This window comes from Rhinoraja longicauda, chromosome 34, assembly GCF_053455715.1.
Source record: "Rhinoraja longicauda isolate Sanriku21f chromosome 34, sRhiLon1.1, whole genome shotgun sequence".
NCBI lineage: Eukaryota > Metazoa > Chordata > Chondrichthyes > Rajiformes > Arhynchobatidae > Rhinoraja > Rhinoraja longicauda.
This window is the reverse complement of record NC_135986.1, coordinates 22,160,321-22,181,963: the sequence shown is the minus strand read 5'-3', so window position 1 is coordinate 22,181,963 and position 21,643 is coordinate 22,160,321. Positions and strand designations below refer to the sequence as shown.

At 50.4% G+C, this 21,643-nt stretch overlaps 1 protein-coding gene across 1 annotated transcript in view; it reads left to right on the top strand.

Moving 5' to 3' along the window:
• The window catches only part of LOC144609630 (signal-induced proliferation-associated protein 1-like), an 84,165-nt gene that overhangs the window by 41,883 nt on the left and 20,639 nt on the right, over positions 1-21,643 (top strand). Inside the window, 5 exon segments of the mRNA XM_078428129.1 lie at positions 5,974-6,064; positions 10,373-10,468; positions 12,022-12,082; positions 13,676-13,754; positions 17,178-17,282. Of these exon segments, the coding sequence (XP_078284255.1) occupies positions 5,974-6,064; positions 10,373-10,468; positions 12,022-12,082; positions 13,676-13,754; positions 17,178-17,282 (432 nt within the window).

Below are 21,643 nucleotides of genomic sequence, written 5' to 3'. Positions count from 1 at the left end.
TCTATTATCACAAACGGTAGACATTGCTTTTTTCAGTGAGAGGGCAAAATCATTGTTTTTAACACTCCCCCTTAACTGTGTGGAGTTTAGTTGAGGAAGGAACTGCAGATGCTGGTTTACACCGAAGATAGACACAAAGTGCTGGAGTAACTCAGCGGGTCAGGCAGCATCTCTGGAGAGAAGGAATGGGTGACGTTTCGGGTCGAGACCCTTCTTCAGACTAAAATGGCTGACATTTTACAATTTCGTTGTACATGGCTCATGTTACAATGACAATAAAGGAACTATTCTATTCTAGTTTAGTTTAGTGTCGAGATACAGAGCGGAAACGGGCCCTTCGGCCGACCGAGCCCACGCCGACCAGCGATCCCCGCACACTAATACTATCCTACACGCACTGGAGACAGTTTACAATTTTTATTGAAGCCAATTAACCTGCACACCTGCACGTCTTTGGAGTGTGGGAGGAAACCGGAGCACCCGGAGAAAACCCACGTGGTCATGGGGAGAACGTACAAACTCTGTACAGGCAGCGCCCGTAGTCAGGATCGATCCCAGGTCTCCGGCGCTGTGAGGCAGCAGCTCTACCCGCTGCGCCACAGTTGCCTGTGGTCCATTTCAACCAAAGATACTAGAGGAGCAAGATAGACCACTCGACCCCAAGTCAGGGGGTATGGGGAGAAGGCAGGAACAGGGTACTGATTGAGAATGATCAGCCAAGATCACATTGAATGGAGGTGCTGGCTCGAAGGGCCGAATGGCCTCCTCCTGCACCTATTGTCTATTGTAAAGTGTGAAAATGGGGCAAAGGGGTTGGAGATCAATGACAGTGTAGAACAGATCGTTGTTAGCTCGGAGAAGGTAACAACAAAGGAAACAGTGATAAACTGTATAGGGATAAAAAAACTGCAGATGCTGGTTGAAATGGAAGGTAGACGCAAAATGCTGGAGTAACTCAGCGGGTCAGGCAGCATCTCGGGAGAGAAGGAATGGGTGACGTTTCGGGTCGAGACCCTTCTTCAGACTGTCTGATTCCTAACTTATTCTTAATTGTTAACCGTATGTCTGTGTTGTCATTTGTGAGCGGAGCACCAAGGCACCTCAAAAACATCGCCCGTCTCCGCCCATCCCTCTCCTCCACAGCTGCAGAAACCCTCATCCACGCCTTCATCACCTCCCGTCTGGACTACTGCAACAGCCTCCTCTATGGCGCACCCTCAAAAATCATCAGTAAACTTCAATACATTCAGAACTCCGCTGCCCGTCTACTCACCCACTCCCCGATCCGTGACCATATCACCCCCGTCCTTTACAAACTCCACTGGCTCCCCATCCCCCAGAGAATCCAGTACAAAATCCTCCTCATAACCTACAAAGCCCACCATAACCTGGCCCCATCCTACCTGACCGACCTCCTCCACAGGCACACTCCCACCTGCACCCTCCGCTCTGCTGCTGCCAATCTCCTATCCCCCCACATCCGGACCAAACTCAGATCCTGGGGGGACAGGGCTTTCTCCATCGCTGCTCCCACCCTATGGAACTCACTACCTCAAACCATCAGAGACTCCTCCTCACTCACCACATTCAAAACATCACTGAAGTCTCACCTGTTCAGTACTGCCTTCAACCACTGAAGGTCACCTCACCTTCTGTCTCCTTTCTCTGTTCGTTTACTTATTTACTTATTTATCTATTTATTCATTTCCCTATGTTCTCTAAATCCCTGTAAAGCGTCTTTGAGTATATGAAAAGCGCTATATAAATGTAATGCATTATTATTATTATTATTATTATTATTATATGCACATACTTGGCCAATAAACATATTCATTCATTCATTCCTTCTCTCCCGAGATGCTGCCTGACCCGCTGAGTTACTCCGGCATTTTGTGTCTAGCAGAGATAAGACGTAGTCGGAGACGGGAAGACCGGTCGGAGAACTGGGAAGTGGGGGGGGGGGGGGGGGGGGGGTGGGGGGTGGGGGGGGGAGGGGATGGAGAGAGAGGGAAAGCATTGGTGACTTGAAGTGAGAGAAGTCGATGTTCATACTACTGGGGTGTAAGCTGTCCAAGCGGAAATATGAGCGGAATCGTTAAAACCACCTTCCCCTAACTGAGTTGTTTGATCACCTGACCCGATGTCTCCTCGTCTGTCGGAGTTTGTTAGGGTGATGCTCGGGGGAAAAGCACTCGGGGATGTTTTGTGCGGTTAAGGGCGCGCTGTAAAAAAACCGTTGTGCTCTGCCTCAAGAACGTCGTGACAGGGTCGATGAACAAGGTGGTCTCTCGTGACGGTCAAAGTTTAAAACGGTCTCAGGTTTTAAGAATCCCATCAAAGATACTAGAGGAGCAAGATAGACCACTCGACCCTAGAAAACCGTAGTACGTCACGGCGGCCATTTTAGAAACTCGCAGAAACATTTTAAAAGAAAAAGAACAAAAATCTGTGAATTGATAGATGAGATATATTCTGCATTTTAATGGCATGATATTCTGCATAATATTCTGCATTTTAATGGTTTAGAAGGATGAGAGGGGATCTTATCGAAACGTATAAGATTATTAAGGGGTTGGACACGTTAGAGGCAGGAAACATGTTCCCAATGTTGGGGGAGACCAGAACAAGGGGCCACAGTTTAAGAATAAGGGGTAGGCCATTTAGAACTGAGATGAGGGGTACTGATTGTGGATGATCAGCCATGATCACATTGAATGGTGGTGCTGGCTCGAAGGGCCGAATGGCCTCCTCCTGCACCTATTGTCTGTTGGCATCATCACACACACTGTTCCCCCAAAACACTGATTACACTACGAGAGGCAGAGAGAACGGCGGGGTTTTGCCTACTAAAATGGCTCCTTTGCGTGCTACACTTCAGTGCGGGCGATTTCAACGGAGTGGTCCATCTTGTTCCTCTAGTGTCTTTGATCCCCATTTTGGAACATGTGAGCGGGCCCAGGAAGGAAGGCCTTCGCAAGCAGATGCAGTCAAGGCCAATTCAATGGATGTTTTCTAGAGAGTGTTAGATAGAGCTCTACGGGCTAACGGAATCGAGGGATTATGGGGAGAAAGCAGGAACTGATTCTGGATGATCATCCATGATCATATTGAATGGCGGTGGCGGCTCGAAGGGCCGAATGGGCACCTGTTTTCTATGTTTCTATGAATGTCTCTGGGCTGAATAACTTGATTCTGTGCTGTAATCTCTGTTTTCTCTCTCTCTCTTTCTCTACACACAGGTGTAACGTTCTACATCTTCTTGAAAGTCGTACTCCTGTCTCTCTGTCTGTACCTTGCACGCGGAGTTTAATGGTTCCAAAGTGCCGACGTGTTGCTCTGAGTCCTACAGTATTGGGATGTTTTCTGTGTACAGGCAAAGGGGCCATTTTAGTAGGCAAATCCCGCTGTTCGCTTGCTTGATTTACACGTTTTGTGGACTAACGCACTTGTTCAATACCTACGTTTAATTGAGGCGCTCCTATTTTCAAAATACCACGCCCCAATGTATGCTTGGCACCGTATATTCAGCAGTAACGTGGCATGTGTTTGATCAGTGTAGGATGGAACCGCAGATGCTGGCGTACACCAAAGATGGACACAAAATGCTGGAGTAACTCGGCGGGTCAGGCGGCATTTCTGGAGAGAAGGAACGGGTGACGTTTCGGGTCGAGACCCTTCGTCACCCATTCCTTCCCTCCAGAGAATGTTGCCTGTCCCCTCTGAGTGAACTCCAGCATTTTGGGTCTATCTTATGGGCGGCACGGTGGCGCAGCGGTAGAGTTGCTGCTTTACAGCGAATGCAGCGCCGGAGACTCAGGTTCGATCCTGACTACGGGTGCTGCACTGTAAGGAGTTTGTACGTTCTCCCCGTGACCTGCGTGGGTTTTCTCCGAGATCTTCGGTTTCCTCCCACACTCCAAAGACGTACAGGTATGTAGGTTAATTGGCTGGGTAAATGTAAAAATTGTCCCTAGTGGGTGTAGCATAGTGTTAATGTGCGGGGATCGCTGGGCGGCACGGACTTGGTGGGCAGAAAAGGCCTGTTTCCGGCTGTATATATATGATATGATATGATATGATCTTCGGTTTAAACCAGCAGTCTGAAGAAAGGTCTCGACCTGTGCCTTCTCTCCAGAGATGCTGCCTGCCCCCCGCCGAGTTACTCCAGCGTTTTGTGTCTACCTTCGTGTAAACCAGCACCTGCAGTTCCTTCCTACACATAGATAAGGACTCAGCGGGACAGGCAGCATCCCTGGAGAGAAGGAATGGGTGACGTTTTGCGTATAGACCCTTCTTCGGACTAGTTAGGGATTAGGGAAAGGAGAGGTATGGGCGATGGTGTAGAGAGATAAAGAACAATGCGTGAAAGACGCGCAAAAAAGTCACGATGATAGAGGAAACAGGCTGTTGTCGGCTGTTTGCTGGGTGAGAACGAGAAGCTGGTGCGACTTGGGTGGGGGAGGGATAGAGAGAGAGAGAGGGAATGCTGGGGCTACCTGAAGTTGGAGAGGTCAATATTCACGCCACTGGGCTGTAAGCTGCCCAAGCGAAATATGAGGTGCTGTTCCTCCAATTTGTGCTGGGCCTCACTCTGACAATGGAGGAGGCCCAGGACAGAAAGGTCAGTGTGGGAGTGGGAAGGAGAATTAAAGTGGTGAGCAACCGGGAGATCAGATAGGCTCAGGCGGGCTGAGCGAAGGTGTTCAGCGAAACGATCGCCCACGTATGGTCTCGCCGATGTATAAGATTCCACATCTGGAACAACGGATACAGTAGGTGAGGTTGGCGGAGATGCAAGGAAGAGGTCCTTCTTGGATGTGTTTGATTTAGGTGCTTTTTGATTTACTGGTCCCCCCCCCCCCCCTCCGTAAAGCTCAAGGTGCCTGTACATGTAACTGTGGACTAGGGTTGCCAACTGTCCCATATTAGCCGGGACATCCCGTATTTTGGGCTAAATTGGTTTGTCCCGTAGGGGACCGCCCTTGTCCCGAATTAGGCCCAGAGGGCGCTGTAGGCCCGGACGCTGTAGGCCCAGATGCTGTAGGTCTGGACGCTGTAAGCCCGGACGCTGTAGGCCCAGACGCTGTAGGCCCGGACGCTGTAGGCCTGGACGCTTTAGGCCCTGGATGCTGTAGGCCTGGACGCTGTAAGCCCGGACGCTGTAGGCCCGGACGCTGTAGGCCTGGACGCTGTAAGCCCGGACACTGTAGGTCTGGACAGTGTAGGTCCGGACAGTGTAGGCCCGGACAGTGTACGTCTGGACAGTGTAGGCCCGGACGCTGTAGGTCTGGACAGTGTAGGCCCGGGCGCCGCCTAACGGAGGTTGCTTAGCAACCCGCCTCCCGGCCCGGGCGGCCGCCGTTGGTGGAGCGGGAGCACGTGGCCGCCGGCTGGGTGAGCTCACGTGGGGCGCGGGGTCACCCTTCGTCCCTTATTTGGGAGCGAAGAAGTTGGCAACCCTACTAACACGCTAATTTAGCCGCAAAATACGGGAAGTCCCGGCTCATACGGGACAGTTGGCGACCCTGTTTGAAACGCAGTCTGGAACTGGGGCCTGACCAAGGCCGACCCTCCCTGGCACAGTCTTCCGGAGGGAGACGTGGAGCTGAGATCCCACCCGGACCCCTCCTTGGGGGGGGCAAATCCCAAGGCTGCTTTTTCGGGAAGAAGAGCAGGCGGAGTTCTCCTGAGGTCCTTGGCCAGTGAGTGCACTTCTCTCGATTGACTGCTCAGGCTAGCTGCCCGCGGCTGGCACTGGGCACGGCTCACTGCTTCTGGTTGCCGGGATAATGTTTGTGATGCTTGGCTCCTCGTTGAGGCAGCGTAAGTATTTTCGTCACTGTAAAAAAAGCCGGGACGATTCACCGCGGGCGGAGGGGCCGGGTGGGGTGGGGTGGGGTGGGGAGGGAGGGGAGGGGTGGGGGGGAAGCTGTACCTCTGATGGCTGTGTGCACGTTTCTGTCCCTGGTCCAGGTCGCTGCTCCTCGATGGTCCGTCCCTGGTACAGCCCTTGAGGAAGGCCGCACCAGCGAGCTGAACATGCCAAGTGGTGCCAACCTGCATGGTAACGTCCGACCGGCTGGTGGGCAGAGGGAGGGAGGAGGGAGGGAGGAGGGAGGAGGGGAGTGGAAGGGAATGTGCGATGGAAAGTACACTTGGGATGCATGCATGCAAAGCTGATGAAATGTTACTGTCAGATACTGCATTATCGGGCTGATCAGGTGGCAGTTCCGAAACTGTCAAGAGAGGGCTGTTCATGAAGTCATCGAGTGATACATCGTGGAAACAGGCCCTTTGATCCAACTTGCCCACACCAGCCAACAAGTCCCATCTACACTAGTCCCAGCTGCTTGGTCCATATCCCTCCAAACCCGTCCTATCCATGTACCTGTCCAACTGTTTCTTAAACTTTGGGATAGTCCCAGCCTCAACTACCTCCTCTGGCAGTTCGTTCCACACACCCACCACCCTCTGTGTGGAAAAAGTTACCCCTCAAATTCCAACAGACAATAGACAACAGGTGCAGGAGGAGGCCATTCGGCCCTTCGAGCCAGCACCGCCATTCAATGTGATCATGGCTGATCATTCTCAATCAGTACCCCGTTCCTGCCTTCTTCCCATACCCCCTGACTCTGCTATCCTTAAGAGCTCTATCTAGCTCTCTCTTGAATGCATTCAGAGAATTGGCCTCCACTGCCTTCTGAGGCAGAGAATTCCACAGATAAATTAAATCCTATTAAATCTTTTCCCCTTCACCTTGAACCTGTGTCCTCTGGTCTGCAATTCACCTACTCTGGGCAAGAGACTCTATGCATCTATTCCTCTCATGATTTTGTCCACCTCTATAAGATCTCCCCTCATCCTCCTGCGCTCCAGGGAATAGAGTCCCAGCCTGCTCAACCTCTCCCTGTAGCTCACACCCTCTAGTCCTGGCAACATCCTCGTAAATCTTCTCTGAACCCTTTCCAGCTTGACAACATCGTTCCTCTAACATGGTGCCCAGATACTGAACACAATGCTCTAAATCCGGTCTCACCATCGTCTTGTGCAACTGCAACATGACCTCCCAACTTCTATACTCAGTGTGGGGAAACTAGGGATCTTGGACTGCATGTGTACAGATCCCTGAAGGTAGCAGGGCAGTGGACATTTGGTTTAGTGTAGTTTAGAGATACAGCAGGTGGAGACAGGTCCCCATCGAGTCCGCGCCGACCAGCACATTGCCACTACAGAGGCCCTGCGGAGAGTAGTGCACCATGGGAACTACACTCGCCCCCCTGCAGGACCTATACATCAGGAGGTGCAGATCCAGAGCCGGCAACATTATGGGGGACCCCTACCCCCCCAGCAACGGACTGTTCCAGGAGCTACAGTCAGGCAAACGCCTCCGCTGTCACGCTGTGAAAACGGAGAGGATGAGACGGAGTTTCTTCCCACAGGCCATCAGGACTGTTAACTATTATATCTCCCGGGGCTAAAAAAAATTCTGTATTAATTTTAATTTTTATGCTGTAATTGTAATTTTTTGCACAATCCGCAGGCATTGCCACTTTCATTTCACTGCACAGCGTGTATGGAATTTCGCTGGAATTTAGAAGATTGAGGGGGGATCTTATAGAAACTTACAAAATTCTTAAGGGGTTGGACAGGCTAGATGCGGGAAGATTGTTCCCGATTTTGGGGAAGTCCAGAACAAGGATAAGAATAAGGGGGAAGTCTTTTAGGACCGAGATGAGAACGTTTTTTCTTCACACAGAGAGTGGTGAATCTGTGGAATTCTCTGCCACAGAAGGTAGTTGACGCCAGTTCATTGGCTATATTTAAGAGGGAGTTAGATGTGGCCCTTGTGGCTAAAGGGATCAGGGGGTATGGAAAGAAGGCAGGTACAGGATACTGATTTGGATGATCAGCCATGATCGTATTAGACAATAGACAATAGGTGCAGGAGTAGGCCATTCAGCCCTTCGAGCCAGCACCGCCATTCAATGCGATCATGGCTGATCACTCTCAATCAGTACCCCGTTCCTGCCTTCTCCCCATACCCCCTCACTCCGCTATCCTTAAGAGCTCTATCCAGCTCTCTCTTGAAAGCATCCAACGAACTGGCCTCCACTGCCTTCTGAGGCAGAGAATTCCACACCTTCACCACCCTCTGACTGAAAAAGTTCTTCCTCATCTCCGTTCTAAATGGCCTACCCCTTATTCTTAAACTGTGGCCCCTTGTTCTGGACTCCCCCAACATTGGGAACATGTTATCTGCCTCTAATGTGTCCAATCCCCTAATTATCTTATATGTTTCAATAAGATCCCCCCTCATCCTTCTAAATTCCAGTGTATACAAGCCCAATCGCTCCAGCCTTTCAACATACGACAGTCCCGCCATTCCGGGAATTAACCTAGTGAACCTTCGCTGCACGCCCTCCATAGCAAGAATATCCTTCCTCAAATTTGGAGACCAAAACTGCACACAGTACTCCAGGTGCGGTCTCACCAGGGCCCGGTACAACTGTAGAAGGACCTCTTTGCTCCTATACTCAACTCCTCTTGTTATGAAGGCCAACATTCCATTGGCTTTCTTCACTGCCTGCTGTACCTGCATGCTTCCTTTCATTGACTGATGCACTAGGACACCCAGATCTCATTGAACTCCCCCTCCTCCTAACTTGACACCATTCAGATAATAATCTGCCTTTCTATTCTTACTTCCAAAGTGAATAACCTCACACTTATCTACATTAAACTGCATCTGCCATGTATCCGCCCACTCACACAACCTGTCCAAGTCACCCTGCAGCCTTATTGCATCTTCCTCACAATTCACACTACCCCCCAACTTAGTATCATCTGCAAATTTGCTAATGGTACTTTTAATCCCTTCGTCTAAGTCATTAATGTATATCGTAAATAGCTGGGGTCCCAGCACCGAACCTTGCGGTACCCCACTGGTCACTGCCTGCCATTCCGAAAGGGACCCATTTATCCCCACTCTTTGCTTTCTGTCTGTCAACCAATTTTCTATCCATGTCAGTACCCTACCCCCAATACCATGTGCCCTAATTTTGCCCACTAATCTCCTATGTGGGACCTTGTCGAAGGCTTTCTGAAAGTCGAGGTACACCACATCCACTGACTCTCCCTTGTCAATTTTCCTAGTTACATCCTCAAAAAATTCCAGTAGATTTGTCAAGCATGATTTCCCCTTCGTAAATCCATGCTGACTCGGAATGATCCCGTTACTGCTATCCAATTGCTCAGCAATTTCGTCTTTTATAATTGACTCCAGCATCTTCCCCACCACTGATGTCAGACTAACTGGTCCATAATTACCCGTTTTCTCTCTCCCTCCTGTCTTAAAAAGTATTGAATGGCGGTGCGTACAGGCTCGAAGGGCCGAATGGCCTCCTCCTGCACTTATTTTCTATGTTTCTATGTTTCTATGTGTATGTGACAAATAAACTTGACTTGACACTAGGGACAATTTACAATGATACCAGTTTGGTTTAGTTTAGTTTATTGTCACGTGTACCGAGGTACAGTGAAAAGCTTTTGTTGCGTGCTAACCAGTCAGCAGAAAGACAATACATGATCACCATCGAGCCGTTCACAGTGTACAGATACATGATAAGGGATTAGCGTTCAGTGCAAGGTAAAGCCAGTGAAGTCCGATCAAAGATAGTCCAAAGGGTCCCTGATGAGGTAGATGGTAGTTCAGGACTGCTCTCTGGCTGTGGTGGGACGGTTCAGTTGCCTGATAACAGCCGGGAAGAAACTGTCCCTGAATCTGGAGTTGTGCGTTTTCACACTTCTGTACCTCTTGCCCGATGGGAGAGGGGTGAAGAGGGAGTGGCCAAGCCATGAACCTACGAACCTGCACGTCTTTGGAGGAACCCGGAACACGCGGAGAAAACCCGCGCAGGTCACGGGGAGAACGTACAAACTCCGTACAGACAGCGCCCGTAGTCGGGATCGAACCGGCGTCTCTGGTGCTGTACGGCAGTGTTTCCCTACTTGCTGAGCCACTGCTTTACTGGGGGAGTCCAGAACAAGGGGCCACACACAGTTTAAGAATAAGGGGTAGGCCATTTAGAACGGAGACGGGGAAAAACTTTTTCAGTCAGAGAGTTGTGAATCTGTGGAATTCTCTGCCTCAGAAGGCAGTGGAGGCCAATTCTCTGAATGCATTCAAGAGAGAGCTAGATAGGGCTCTTAAGGATAGCGGAGTCAGGGGGTATGGGGAGAGGGCAGGAACGGGGTACTGATTGTGAATGATCAGCCATGATCATTATTGAATGGCGGTGCTGGCTCGAAGGGCCGAATGGCCTCCTCCTGCACCTATTGTCTATTGCAATACCAGTGTTATTGTCCATTCCAGATACCGTGACATCTGATGCCTCCAACATTCAGTGGCAGTCCCTGACAGACATCGCATTATACTGTGAAAATCTTGTCCAATCCTTCTCCTTGGAAGGTGAGTGATTTTCGGAATGTAAGACGCAGCGCGGAAACAGGCCCTTCGGCCCAACCCGCTCGTGCCGACCAAGACGCCCCCATCTTCGCTGGTCCCACCTGCCCGCGTCTGCCCCCTATTTCTCTCAGCCTTTTCGTCTGAAGAAGGGTCTCGACTCGATCCTGACTACGGGCGCCGTCTGTACGGAGTTTGTACGTTCCCCCCATGACCTGCGTGGGTTTTCTCCGAGATCTTCGGTTTCCTCCAACACTCCAAAGACGTACAGGTTTGTAGGTTAATTGGCTGGGCAAATGTAGAAATTGTCCCTAGTGGGTGTAGGATAGTGTTAATGTGCGGGGATCGTTGGGCGGCGCGGACCCGGTGGGCCGAAGGGCCTGCTTCTGCGCTGTATCTCTAAAAGTAAAAGAAATCTAAGAAATGTCACCCATTCCTTCTCTCCCGGGGTTTTTTAGATTTAGAGATACAGCGCAGAAACAGGCCCTTCGGCCCACCGGGTCCGCGCCGACCAGCGATCCCCGCACACTAACACTATCCTACACACACTACATACATTGAACCCAAGCCAATTAGCCTACAAACCGGAACGTCTTTGGAGTGTGGGAGGAAACTGAAGATCTCAGAGAAAACCCACGCAGGTCACGGGGAGAACGTACAAACTCCGTACAGACAGCGCCCGTGGTCAGGATCGAACCCGGGTCCCTGGCGCTGTGAGGCAGCAGCTATACCCGCTACACCTCCTGAATGTTGGGGTGACGAATGAGGACTTCAGACGTGTGACAGAACCACGGGAGGATTTTGTAGTTACCTTCTCCCAACTAACCGTGATCTATTCGACATTGTCCTTGATCTCCATTCCCCTTTGTCCTGTTTTCACACCTCGTACTTCCTTATCTCTGTGCCTTGCATTCCCCAAACAACGTTGCCTAGGCATGTCCTCCAGAGATGCTGCCTGACCCACTGAGTTAATGCAGCACTTTGTGTTAATCGTAGTCACACAGCGTGGAAACAGGCTCTTCGGCCCAACTTGTCCACACCGGCCAACAATGTCCCAGCTACACTCGTGCCTACTGCCTGCGTTTGGCCCATATCCCTCCAAACCTGTCCTATCCATGTACCTGTCTGTTTCTTAAACGTTGGGATAGTCCCTGCCACAACTACCTCCTCTGGCAGCACGTTCCACACACCCACCACCCTTTGTGTTCTACGCAATATTCCAACACCTGCAGTTCCCTGCGTATGACCTCTGCAAGAGGAAGTCTGAAGAAGGGTCTCGACCCGAAACGTCACCCGTTCCTTCTCCCCAGAGATGCTGCCTGACCCGCTGAGTTCCCCCACCATTTTGTGTCTCTCTTCGGTTTAAACCAGCACCTGCAGTTCCTTCCGACACAATCTGCCAACATCTCCAGACAAAGAGAAGGCAGCCACCTATTCACCAATGCCAGTGTATGACATGGTCTAGATCCTGCTGTCCAGGCCTAGTCTACAGAGGGCAACAGCCCAGCACTGAGCGTTGGCGGTGCCAGTGCCAGTGAATCTTTCTTTCCTTTTGCCAGAAGAGAAAACGACAGAGGAACCCAGTGATGCCGATGAGCAAAGGGAAGAGAACCGATCGAGGTAAGTTGATCGGCGAGACGACACGCGGGCTCAACACCTCCGCTCAGTCCGCCCGAACCCCTACCTGATCTCCCGGTGGCTCAGCACTTCAACTCCCCCTCCCATTCCCACACTGACCTCTCTGTCCTGGGCCTCCTCCATTGTCAGAGTGAGGCCCAGCGCAAATTGGGGGAACAGCACCTCGTATTTTGCTTGGGCAGCTTACACCCCAGCGGTATGAACATTGACTTCTCTAACTTCAAGTAGCCCTTGCATTCCCTCTCTCTCCATTCCCTCCCCTTCATGATTCTCCAATCACCAGTCTCTGTGTGCTTCGTTGTCACCTTCTCCTAGCTAACAATGATCTATTCTACATTCTCCTTGACCCAGCAACTCCTTTGATCTCTCGTTGTCACACCTTACCCTTCCTTATCTCTGTGCCTCCCTCTCCCCTGACTCTCAGACTGAGGAAGGGCCTATCTGTTTGTGGACCAATGGACATATTTTGTCGGTAGACACAAAATGCTGGAGTAACTCAGCGGGTCAGGCAGCATCTCTGGAGAGAAGGAATGGGTGACGTTTCGGGTCGAGACCCTTCTTCACTCTGAGGAAGGGTCTCGACCAGAAACATCACCCATTCCTTCTCTCCCGAGATGCTGCCTGACCCGCTGAGTTACTCCGGCATTTTGTGTCTGTCTTCGGTGTAAACCAGCATCTGCATCACTGTCCTACACAGGGCCTACCTAGGCGAGTGTTTTTGATGTAAAGGGCTCAGTTGTGATGGCATGTTGGCCTTCATAACAAGAGGAGTTGAGTATAGGAACAAACAGGTCCTTCTGAAGTGGTACAGGGCCCTATTGAGACCGCACCTGGAGTACTGTGTGCAGTTTTGGTCTCCAAATTTGAGGAAGGATATTCTTGCTATTGAGGGCGTGCAGCGTAGGTTAATTCCCGGAATGGCGGGACTGTCGTACGTTGAAAGACTGGAGCGACTGGGCTTGTATACACTGGAATTTAGAAGGATGAGAGGGGATCTTATCGAAACGTATAAGATTATCAAGGGGTTGGACACGTTAGAGGCAGGAAACATGTTCCCGATGTGGGGGGAGTCCAGAACCAGGGGCCACAGTTTAAGAATAAGGGGTAGGCCATTTAGAACGGAGATGAGGAAAAACTTTTTCACTCAGAGAGTTGTGAATCTGTGGGATTCTCTGCCTCAGAGGGCAGTGGAGGCCAATTCTCTGAATGCATTCAAGAGAGAGCTGGATAGAGCTCTTAAGGATAGCGGAGTCAGGGGGTATGGGGGAGAAGGCAGGAACGGGGTACTGATTGTGAATGATCAGGCATGATCACAGTGAATGGCTGTGCTGGCTCGAAGGGCCGAATGGCCTCCTCCTGCACCTGTTGTCTATTGTCTATTGTCAAACCCGGAGTTGGAACTCACCAGTGAAAGGGGAAGGAGGGCGAGGGAAAGGCAGTGGCGTGTGCAACCGTTTCACAGGGAGACTCAGCGCCGAAGAGGAGGAATGGAAAGCAGAGCTGTGCTATTGAATTTGTAAAGCAGAGTTGACTGGCCGTGATGTCTAACTATCACCTCTACCCTCCACCACCCAGCGCCTTGCCGACAGGTCTGAATGAGAAGGTCTTTCAATTGGAATCGGTCGTCAAGCAGCTGAACGAGAAACTGAAGCAGGTGAGAAGCCACGAGTCGCCTTGGCCATTCGGCCCATCGAGTTCACTCCGCCATTCAATCATGGCTGATCCATCTCTCCCTCCCAGCCCCACTCTCCTGCCTTCTCCCCGTAAACCCCTGACACTTTTACTAATCATGGGCGGATGCATGGCAGATGCAGTTTAACGTGGATAGGTGTGAGGTTATCCACTTTGGTGGTACGAATAGGAAGGCAGAGTATTATCTGAATGGTGTCAAGTTAGGAAAAGGGGACGTACAACGTGATCTGGGTGTCCTAGTGCATCAGTCACTGAAAGGAAGCATGCAGGTACAGCAGGCAGTGAAGAAAGCCAATGGAATGTTGGCCTTCATAACAAGAGGAGTTGAGTATAGGAGCAAAGAGGTCCTTCTGCAGTTGCACAGGGCCCTAGTGAGACCGCACCTGGAGTACTGTGTGCAGTTTTGGTCTCCAAATTTGAGGAAGGATATTATTGCTATTGAGTGCGTGCAGCGTAGGTTTACTAGGTTAATTCCCGGAATGGCAGGACTGTCATATATTGAAAGACTGGAGCGACTAGGCTTGTATACACTGGAATTTAGAAGGATGAGAGGAGATCTTATCGAAACGTATAAGATTATTAAGGGGTTGGACACGTTATAGGCAGGAAACATGTTCCCAATGTTGGGGGAGTCCAGAACAAGGGGCCACAGTTTAAGAATAAGGGGTAGGCCATTTAGAATGGAGATGAGGAAAAACTTTTTCAGTCAGAGAGTTGTGAATCTGTGGAATTCTCTGCCTCAGAAGGCAGTGGAGGCCAATTCTCTGAATGCATTCAAGAGAGAGCTAGATAGAGCTCTTAAGGATAGCGGAGTCAGTGGGTATGGGGAGAAGGCAGGAACGGGGGTACTGATTGAGAATGATCAGCCATGATCACATTGAATGGCGGTGCTGGCTCGAAGGGCCGAATGGCCACCTCCTGCACCTATTGTCTATTGTCTATGGAAGCTGTCAATTTGCAACTTAAAAATATCCATTGACTTGGTCTCCACAGCCTTCTGTGGCAATGAATTCCACAGATTCACCACCCCCCGACTAAAGAAGTTCAACCTCAACTCCTTTCTAAAGGGACATCCTTTTATTCTGATGCTATGGCCTCTGATCCTAGAGTCTCCCACTAGTGCAAACACCCTCTCCACATCTACTCTGTCTGGGCCTTTCACCTTTCTGTAAAGTTCAGTGAGGTCCCTGGGATGGCAGGACTTTCATATGAAGAAAGACTGGATAAACTCAGCTTGTACTCGCTGGAATTTAGAAGACTGAGGGGGGATCTTATAGAAACTTACAAAATTCTTAAGGGGTTGGAGAGGCTAGATGCGGGAAGATTGTTCCCGATGTTGGGGAAGTCCAGAACCATGGGTCACAGCTTAAGGATAAGGGGGAAGTCTTTTAGGGCCGAGATGAGAAAGTTTTTTTTCACACAGAGAGTGGTGAATCTGTGGAATTCTCTGCCACAGAAGGTAGTTGAGGCCAGTTCATTGGCTATATTTAAGAGGGAGTTAGATGTGGCCCTTGTGGCTAAAGGGATCAGGGGGTATGGAGAGAAGGCAGGTACAGGTTACTGAGCTGGATGATCAGCCATGATCATATTGAATGGCAGTGCGAACAGGCTCGAAGGGCCGAATGGCCTACTCCTGCACCTATGTTTCTATGTTTCTATGTCTTCCCTCATCCTTCTAAACTCCAGCGGGTACAGGCCCAGTGCCGACAACCGGTCATCATATGTCAACCAAAAATCATTCTTGGGATCTTGGCTCTGACTAGAAGTGTGAAAGCAGGGGAGGATTGTCTTTGGTGGGGGGTGGAAAGGGGAGGAGGGAGGGTGAGGGGGTGAGGACACAAGACAGCCCCAGCCTTGTATAACTCAAGTCCTTGCTGCTGGGCGATCACCTTGTTGATGACCAATGCACTATCATTGTTCGTTTTCTGTGTGTACGTATGCGTGCGTGTGTGCATGTATATATATATATGATCTATACTGTGGGGCCGCACAGTCAAAGAATAAAGGGGAGGCCATTTAAAACTGAGCTGGAACTGAAGAAGGGTCTCGGCCCGAAACGTCACCCATTCCTTCCCTCCCGAGATGCTGCCCGACCTGCTGAGTTACTCCAGCATTTTGTGAATAAACACCTTCGATTTAAAACTGAGGTGAGAAGGAACTTTTTCACCCAGAGAGTTGTGGATTTGTGGAATTCATTCTCTGCCGCAGAGGGCAGTGGAGGCCGATTCACTGGATGGATTTAAAAGAGAGTTAGATAGAGCTCTAGGGGCTAGCGGAATCAAGGATTATGGGAGAAGGCAGGCACGGGTTACTGATTGTGGATGATCGGCCATGATCACAGTGAATGGCGGTGCTGGCTTGAAGGGCCAAATGGCCTCCTCCTGCACCTATTTTCTATGTTTCCATGTTTCTATATATATGTGTATTTGTGAATATGTATATGTACACACACGCTGAACTGTCGTTTTCTTGTTTATTATATTGTTTTACAGTGCACTATGTGTACATATTCTGTTTGTGCTGCTGCAAGTAAGACTTTCATTGTTCCATCTATAGTTTAGAGATACAACGTGGAAACTATCCCTTACAAAAAAACAGGGGCAGACACGTTAGATTAGTTTAGAGATACAGCATGGAAACAGGCCCTTCGGCCCACCGGGTCCGCGCCGACCAGCGATCCCCGCACGCTGGCACCATCCTACACACACTGGGGACAATTTATTACATTTACCACCAAGCCAATTAACCTACAAACCTGTTTATTCACAAAATGCTGGAGTAACTCAGCAGGTCAGGCAGCACCTCGGGAGAGAAGGAATGGGTGACGTTTCGGGTCGAGACCCTTCTTCAGTCGACCCGAAACGTCACCCATTCCTTCTCTCCCGAGATGCTGCCTGACCTGCTGAGTTACTCCAGCGTTTTGTGAATAAATCGATTTGTACCAGCATCTGCAGTTATTTTCTTATTTAACCTACAAACCTGTGCGTCTTTGGAGTGCGTGGGGGGGGGGGGGGGGGGGGGGGGGCGGGGGAGGGGAACCGGAGCACCCGGAGAAAACCCACGCAGGTCACGGGGAGAACGTACAGACAGCACCCGTGGTCGGGATGGAACCCGGGTCTCTGGCGCTGTGAGGCAGCAACTCTACCTCTGCGCCACCCTAATTTGGTGTAAAGTTACGTGGAATCTGATCGCGAAACACACACACACACACACACACACACACACACAGCAGGAAGACGAGCAAAGTTGTAGACTAGCCCCATAAGACACCCTTTTTAATCGCCACTCTCAAGGCTGCTTGGTTTTTACAATATTGTCTTATGCTGCTGCTCACGAGAAAGTGACGATGACTCTGTCTCTTTGTTCTTTGATATCTTCGGGGCAGGAGAAGGAGGACAAGGCGCAGCTGGCAACCGAGGTGGAGCAACTTCGACAGACTAACCAGCGGCTGCACCAGGATTCACAGACCACCGTGTGCCGCCTCTTGCGGGTAACCGAGCTACTTATCCACAACGGCAACTCCAAGGCTCCCGACCTGCAGAATTAGGGGAGGGGTGTTGGAGGGAGGGAGGGGGGCGTGCTGCTCACTTTCTGCCAGGCTGCGGCCTTTGCCCCGACGGCGTGGAAAGATTGCCGGCCGCTGACTGCCGCCAATTCGCCTTGTTCTGGGGGAAGGAGACTGTTCGAAAAACTGACGCTCTGCTTGGTCCGGCTGAGGGACACGGTGCGGAAACAGGCCCGCCGGGTCCGCGCCGGCCGCCGATCCCCACGCACTCGCACTGTGCCGGGGCCAACGTGCAGCTCTGCCGAAGCCGATTCGCCTGCGACAAAGCACGCGCGTCTTTGGAGCGTGGGGGGAAACCGGAGCACCCGGAGGAAAAGCCCACGCGAGTGACGTACAAACTCCTTACGGACAAGTACCCGCGGTCAGGATCGCACCCGGGTCTTTACCGCTGCGCCACCGTGCTACGCGTGCCACACGGTTGAAATGTTTTCACCTTTTCTTTTCGCCCCCTGCAACACATCTGGTGGAAATGCTCCTGGTTGCATCGCGCTGCAATGCGTTTTCCAAAGATTTTAATTGCTGCACTTTGCCATTTTCATCCTGTTTTGGATTTTAACAGTGCTTATGATTATTTTGTCCCAGTTGTGCCACGTCCTTGTCGATAGCCTGCACTAGCCACCTCCTGCCACCTTCATCACCTGTCCACCTCGTGTTCCTCACAGCATCCACTTAAATGTAGCCAATAGACTATAGACAATAGGTGCAGGAGGAGGCCATTCGGCCCTTCGAGCCAGCACCGCCATTCAATGTGATCATGGCTGATCATTCTCAATCAGTACCCCGTTCCTGCCTTCTCCCCATAGCCCCTGACTCCGCTATCCTTAAGAGCTCTATCCAGCTCTCTCTTGAATGCATTCAGAGAATTGGTCGCCACTGCCTTCTGAGGCAGAGAATTCCACAGATTCACAACTCTCTGACTGAAAAAGTTTTTCCTCATCTCAGTTCTAAATGGCCTACCCCTTACTCTTAAACTGTGTGGCCCCTTGTTCTGGACTCCGAGTCTTGGCTCAACGTAGCCAAAATTAGATTTAGAGTCACAGAGTGATACAGCGTGGAAACAGGCCCTTCGGCCCAACTTGCCCACACCGGCCAACATGGTGTCCCAGCTACCTGCGTTTGGCCCATATCTCTCCAAACCTGTCCTATCCATGTATCTGTCTAACTGTTTCTTAAGCGTTGGGATGGTCCCAGCCTCAACTACCTCCTCTGGCAGCTTGTTCCACACACCCGCTTGTTTCATACACTCTTTATGAAAATGTTACCCCTCAGATTCCTATTAAATCTTTTCCCCTTCACCGTAAACCTATGTCAGAGCATTTGTCAGCACTGGGCCTGTACTCGCTGGAGTTTAGAAGAATGAGGGGGGACCTCATTGAAACGTACAGAATGGTGAAAGGCCTGGATAGAGTGGATGTGGAGAGGATGTTTCCACTAGTGGGAGAGTCTAGGACCAGAGGGCACAGCCTCAGAATTAAAGGACGTTCTTTTAGGAAGGAGATGAGGAGGAATTTCTTTAGTCAGAGGGCGGTGAATCTGTGGAATTCTTTGCCGCAGAAGGCCGTGGAGGCCAAGTCAGTGGATATTTTAAAGGCAGAGATAGATGGATTCTTGATTAGTGCGGGTGTCAAGGGTTATGGGGAGAAGGCAGGAAATTGGGGTTAGGAGGGAGAGATAGATCAGCCATGACTGAATGACGGAGTAGACTTGATGGGCCGAATGGTGCAGACAAAGTTACAGTGAAAAAATTCCTCAGATTCACCACCCTCTGACTGAAGAAATTCCTCCTCATCTCCTGCCGAAAGGAACGTCCTTTAATTCTGAGGCTGCGCCCTCTAGTCCTGGACTCTCCCTCGAGGGATCCCTATTTTAATCCCTCAAACAAGTCTGTTTGTGGGTGTTTCAAGGGCATTTAGCAGAAGAGGATGGAGTTAAAGTGGAGTAAATGCCAGAACATTCCCTACGTGGCACAATGGCTTCCTGGCTCAATGAACGTGATCGATGAATTTAATTCCTTGGCAGCTATATCATTTAATTGACTGATATGATATTGAATGATTATAAAGATTGATTCTCGAACTACCCCTGGGGAAACCTGGTTGCAACCAGTCAGGGCCAGTGCGGTTGGCCAACTTTCAGCCCAGCGGTATGACATTGATCTCTCTAACTTCAGGTAGCCCCGGCATTCCCTCTCTCTCTCCCACCCAGGTCGCACCAGTTTCTCGTTCTCACCCAACAAACGGCTAACCATAGATGCTGGTACAAATGGAAGGTATTTATTCACAAAATGCTGGAGTAACTCAGCAGGTCAGGCGGCATGACCTCAGTCTTCTAAATTCCAGCGAGTACAAGCTGAGTTTATCCAGTCTTTCTTCATATGAAAGTCCTGCCATCCCAGGGACCTCACTGAACTTTACAGAAAGGTGAAAAGCCCGGACAGAGTAGATGTGGAGAGGGTGTTTGCACTAGTGGGAGACTCTAGGATCAGAGGCCATAGCATCAGAATAAAAGGATGTCCCTTTAGAAAGGAGTTGAGGATGAACCTCTTTTGCCGGGGGTTGGTGAATCTGTGGAATTCATTGCCACAGAAGGCTGTGGAGGCCAAGTCAATGGATATTTTAAAGTTGCAAATTGACAGCTTCAATGGACAATAGACAATAGGTGCAGGAGGAGGCCATTCGGCCCTTCGAGCCAGCACCGCCATTCAATGTGATCATGGCTGATCATTCTCAATCAGTACCCCGTTCCTGCCTTCTCCCCATACCCCCTGACTCCGCTATCCTTAAGAGCTCTATCTAGCTCTCTCTTGAATGCATTCAGAGAATTGGCCTCCACTGCCTTCTGAGGCAGAGAATTCCACAGATTCACAACTCTCTGACGGAAAAAGTTTTTCCTCATCTCCGTTCTAAATGGTCGACCCCTTATTCTTAAACTGTGTGGCCCCTTGATCTGGACTCCCCCCCAACATTGGGAACATGTTTCCTGCCTCTGCAGTTATCTTCTTATACTACCTGTTGCTCCACTGCGATTTCTCCTCAAGGTATGTCCACCTTGAAGAAGTTCTCCTCCTCCCTTCGACGAGAGTTTAGCAACATGCTCTCTCTTTGCTCCCCCTCTGTGATTTCTCCTGCCCTCCTACTCTACGGCCACATCTTGACCCCATCAGTCTGAAGAAGGGTCTCGACCCGAAACGTCACCCATTCCTTCTCTCCCGAGATGCTGCCTGACCCGCTGAGTTACTCCAGCATTTTGTGAATAATGCTAACCATGGCCTGTTTCCTTCGTCATCGTCACTTTTCTGCATATCTTTCATTCATTGTTCTTCATCTCTCTACATCGTTGTCTGTATCTCTCGTTTCCCGTATCCATCTGAAGAAGGGTCTCGACCCGAAACGTCACCCATTTCTTCTCTCCCGATATGCTGCCCGACCTGCTGAGTTACTCCAGCCTTCTGTGTCTATCTTCGATTCGAACCAGCATCTGCAGATCCTTCCGGGTACATTGAGCGTCCATGTTGGTTTTCGTCGTTAGTCTGGTGCGGATTGGGTTTCGTGACGTTCCAGAAGGTATGGGTTTTACGATGGTGCGCGTAAACGGAGATACCAGTTGCTTGCCAATCTTCTTCGCCAGGCAGAGCATGGCACGAGGAGTTGGAGGAAGGTGGGTCCTTCTCTGCTCCTCTCATTGGTTCTGCACGACAACAGGTTTAGGAAACTGCCCCCCCCCCCCCACCCTTCGAGTTTTCCTTTTTATGTGATATCGTTCCAAAGTCAAAATGGAACGTCTTCAAATAAAGAACGTTTTCAACTTGCTTTCTTTATAATATCTTGCTGTTTTCTTTTAGAGTCATAGAGTCACAGAGTGATACAGTGTGGAACCAGGCCCTTCGGCCCAACGCGCCCACACCGGCCAACAATGGTCCCAGCTATTTATTCACAAAATGCTGGAGTAACTCAGCAGGTCAGGCAGCATCTCGGGAGAGAAGGAATGGGTGACGTTTCGGGTCGAGACCCTTCTTCAGAACCCTTCTTCCCAGCTACCCTGGTCCCACTTGCCTGCACTTGGTCCATATCCCTCAAAACCCGTCCTATCCATGTACCTGTCCAACTGTTTCTTAAACGTTGGGATAGTCCCAGTCTCAACTACCTCCTCTGGCAGCTCGTTCCATACACCCACCACCCTCTGTGTGAAAAAGTTACCCCTCAGATTCCTATTAAATCTTTCCCCCTTCACCTTGAACCTATGAATCTGGTCCTCGATTCCCTTACTCTGGGCAAGAGACTCTGTGC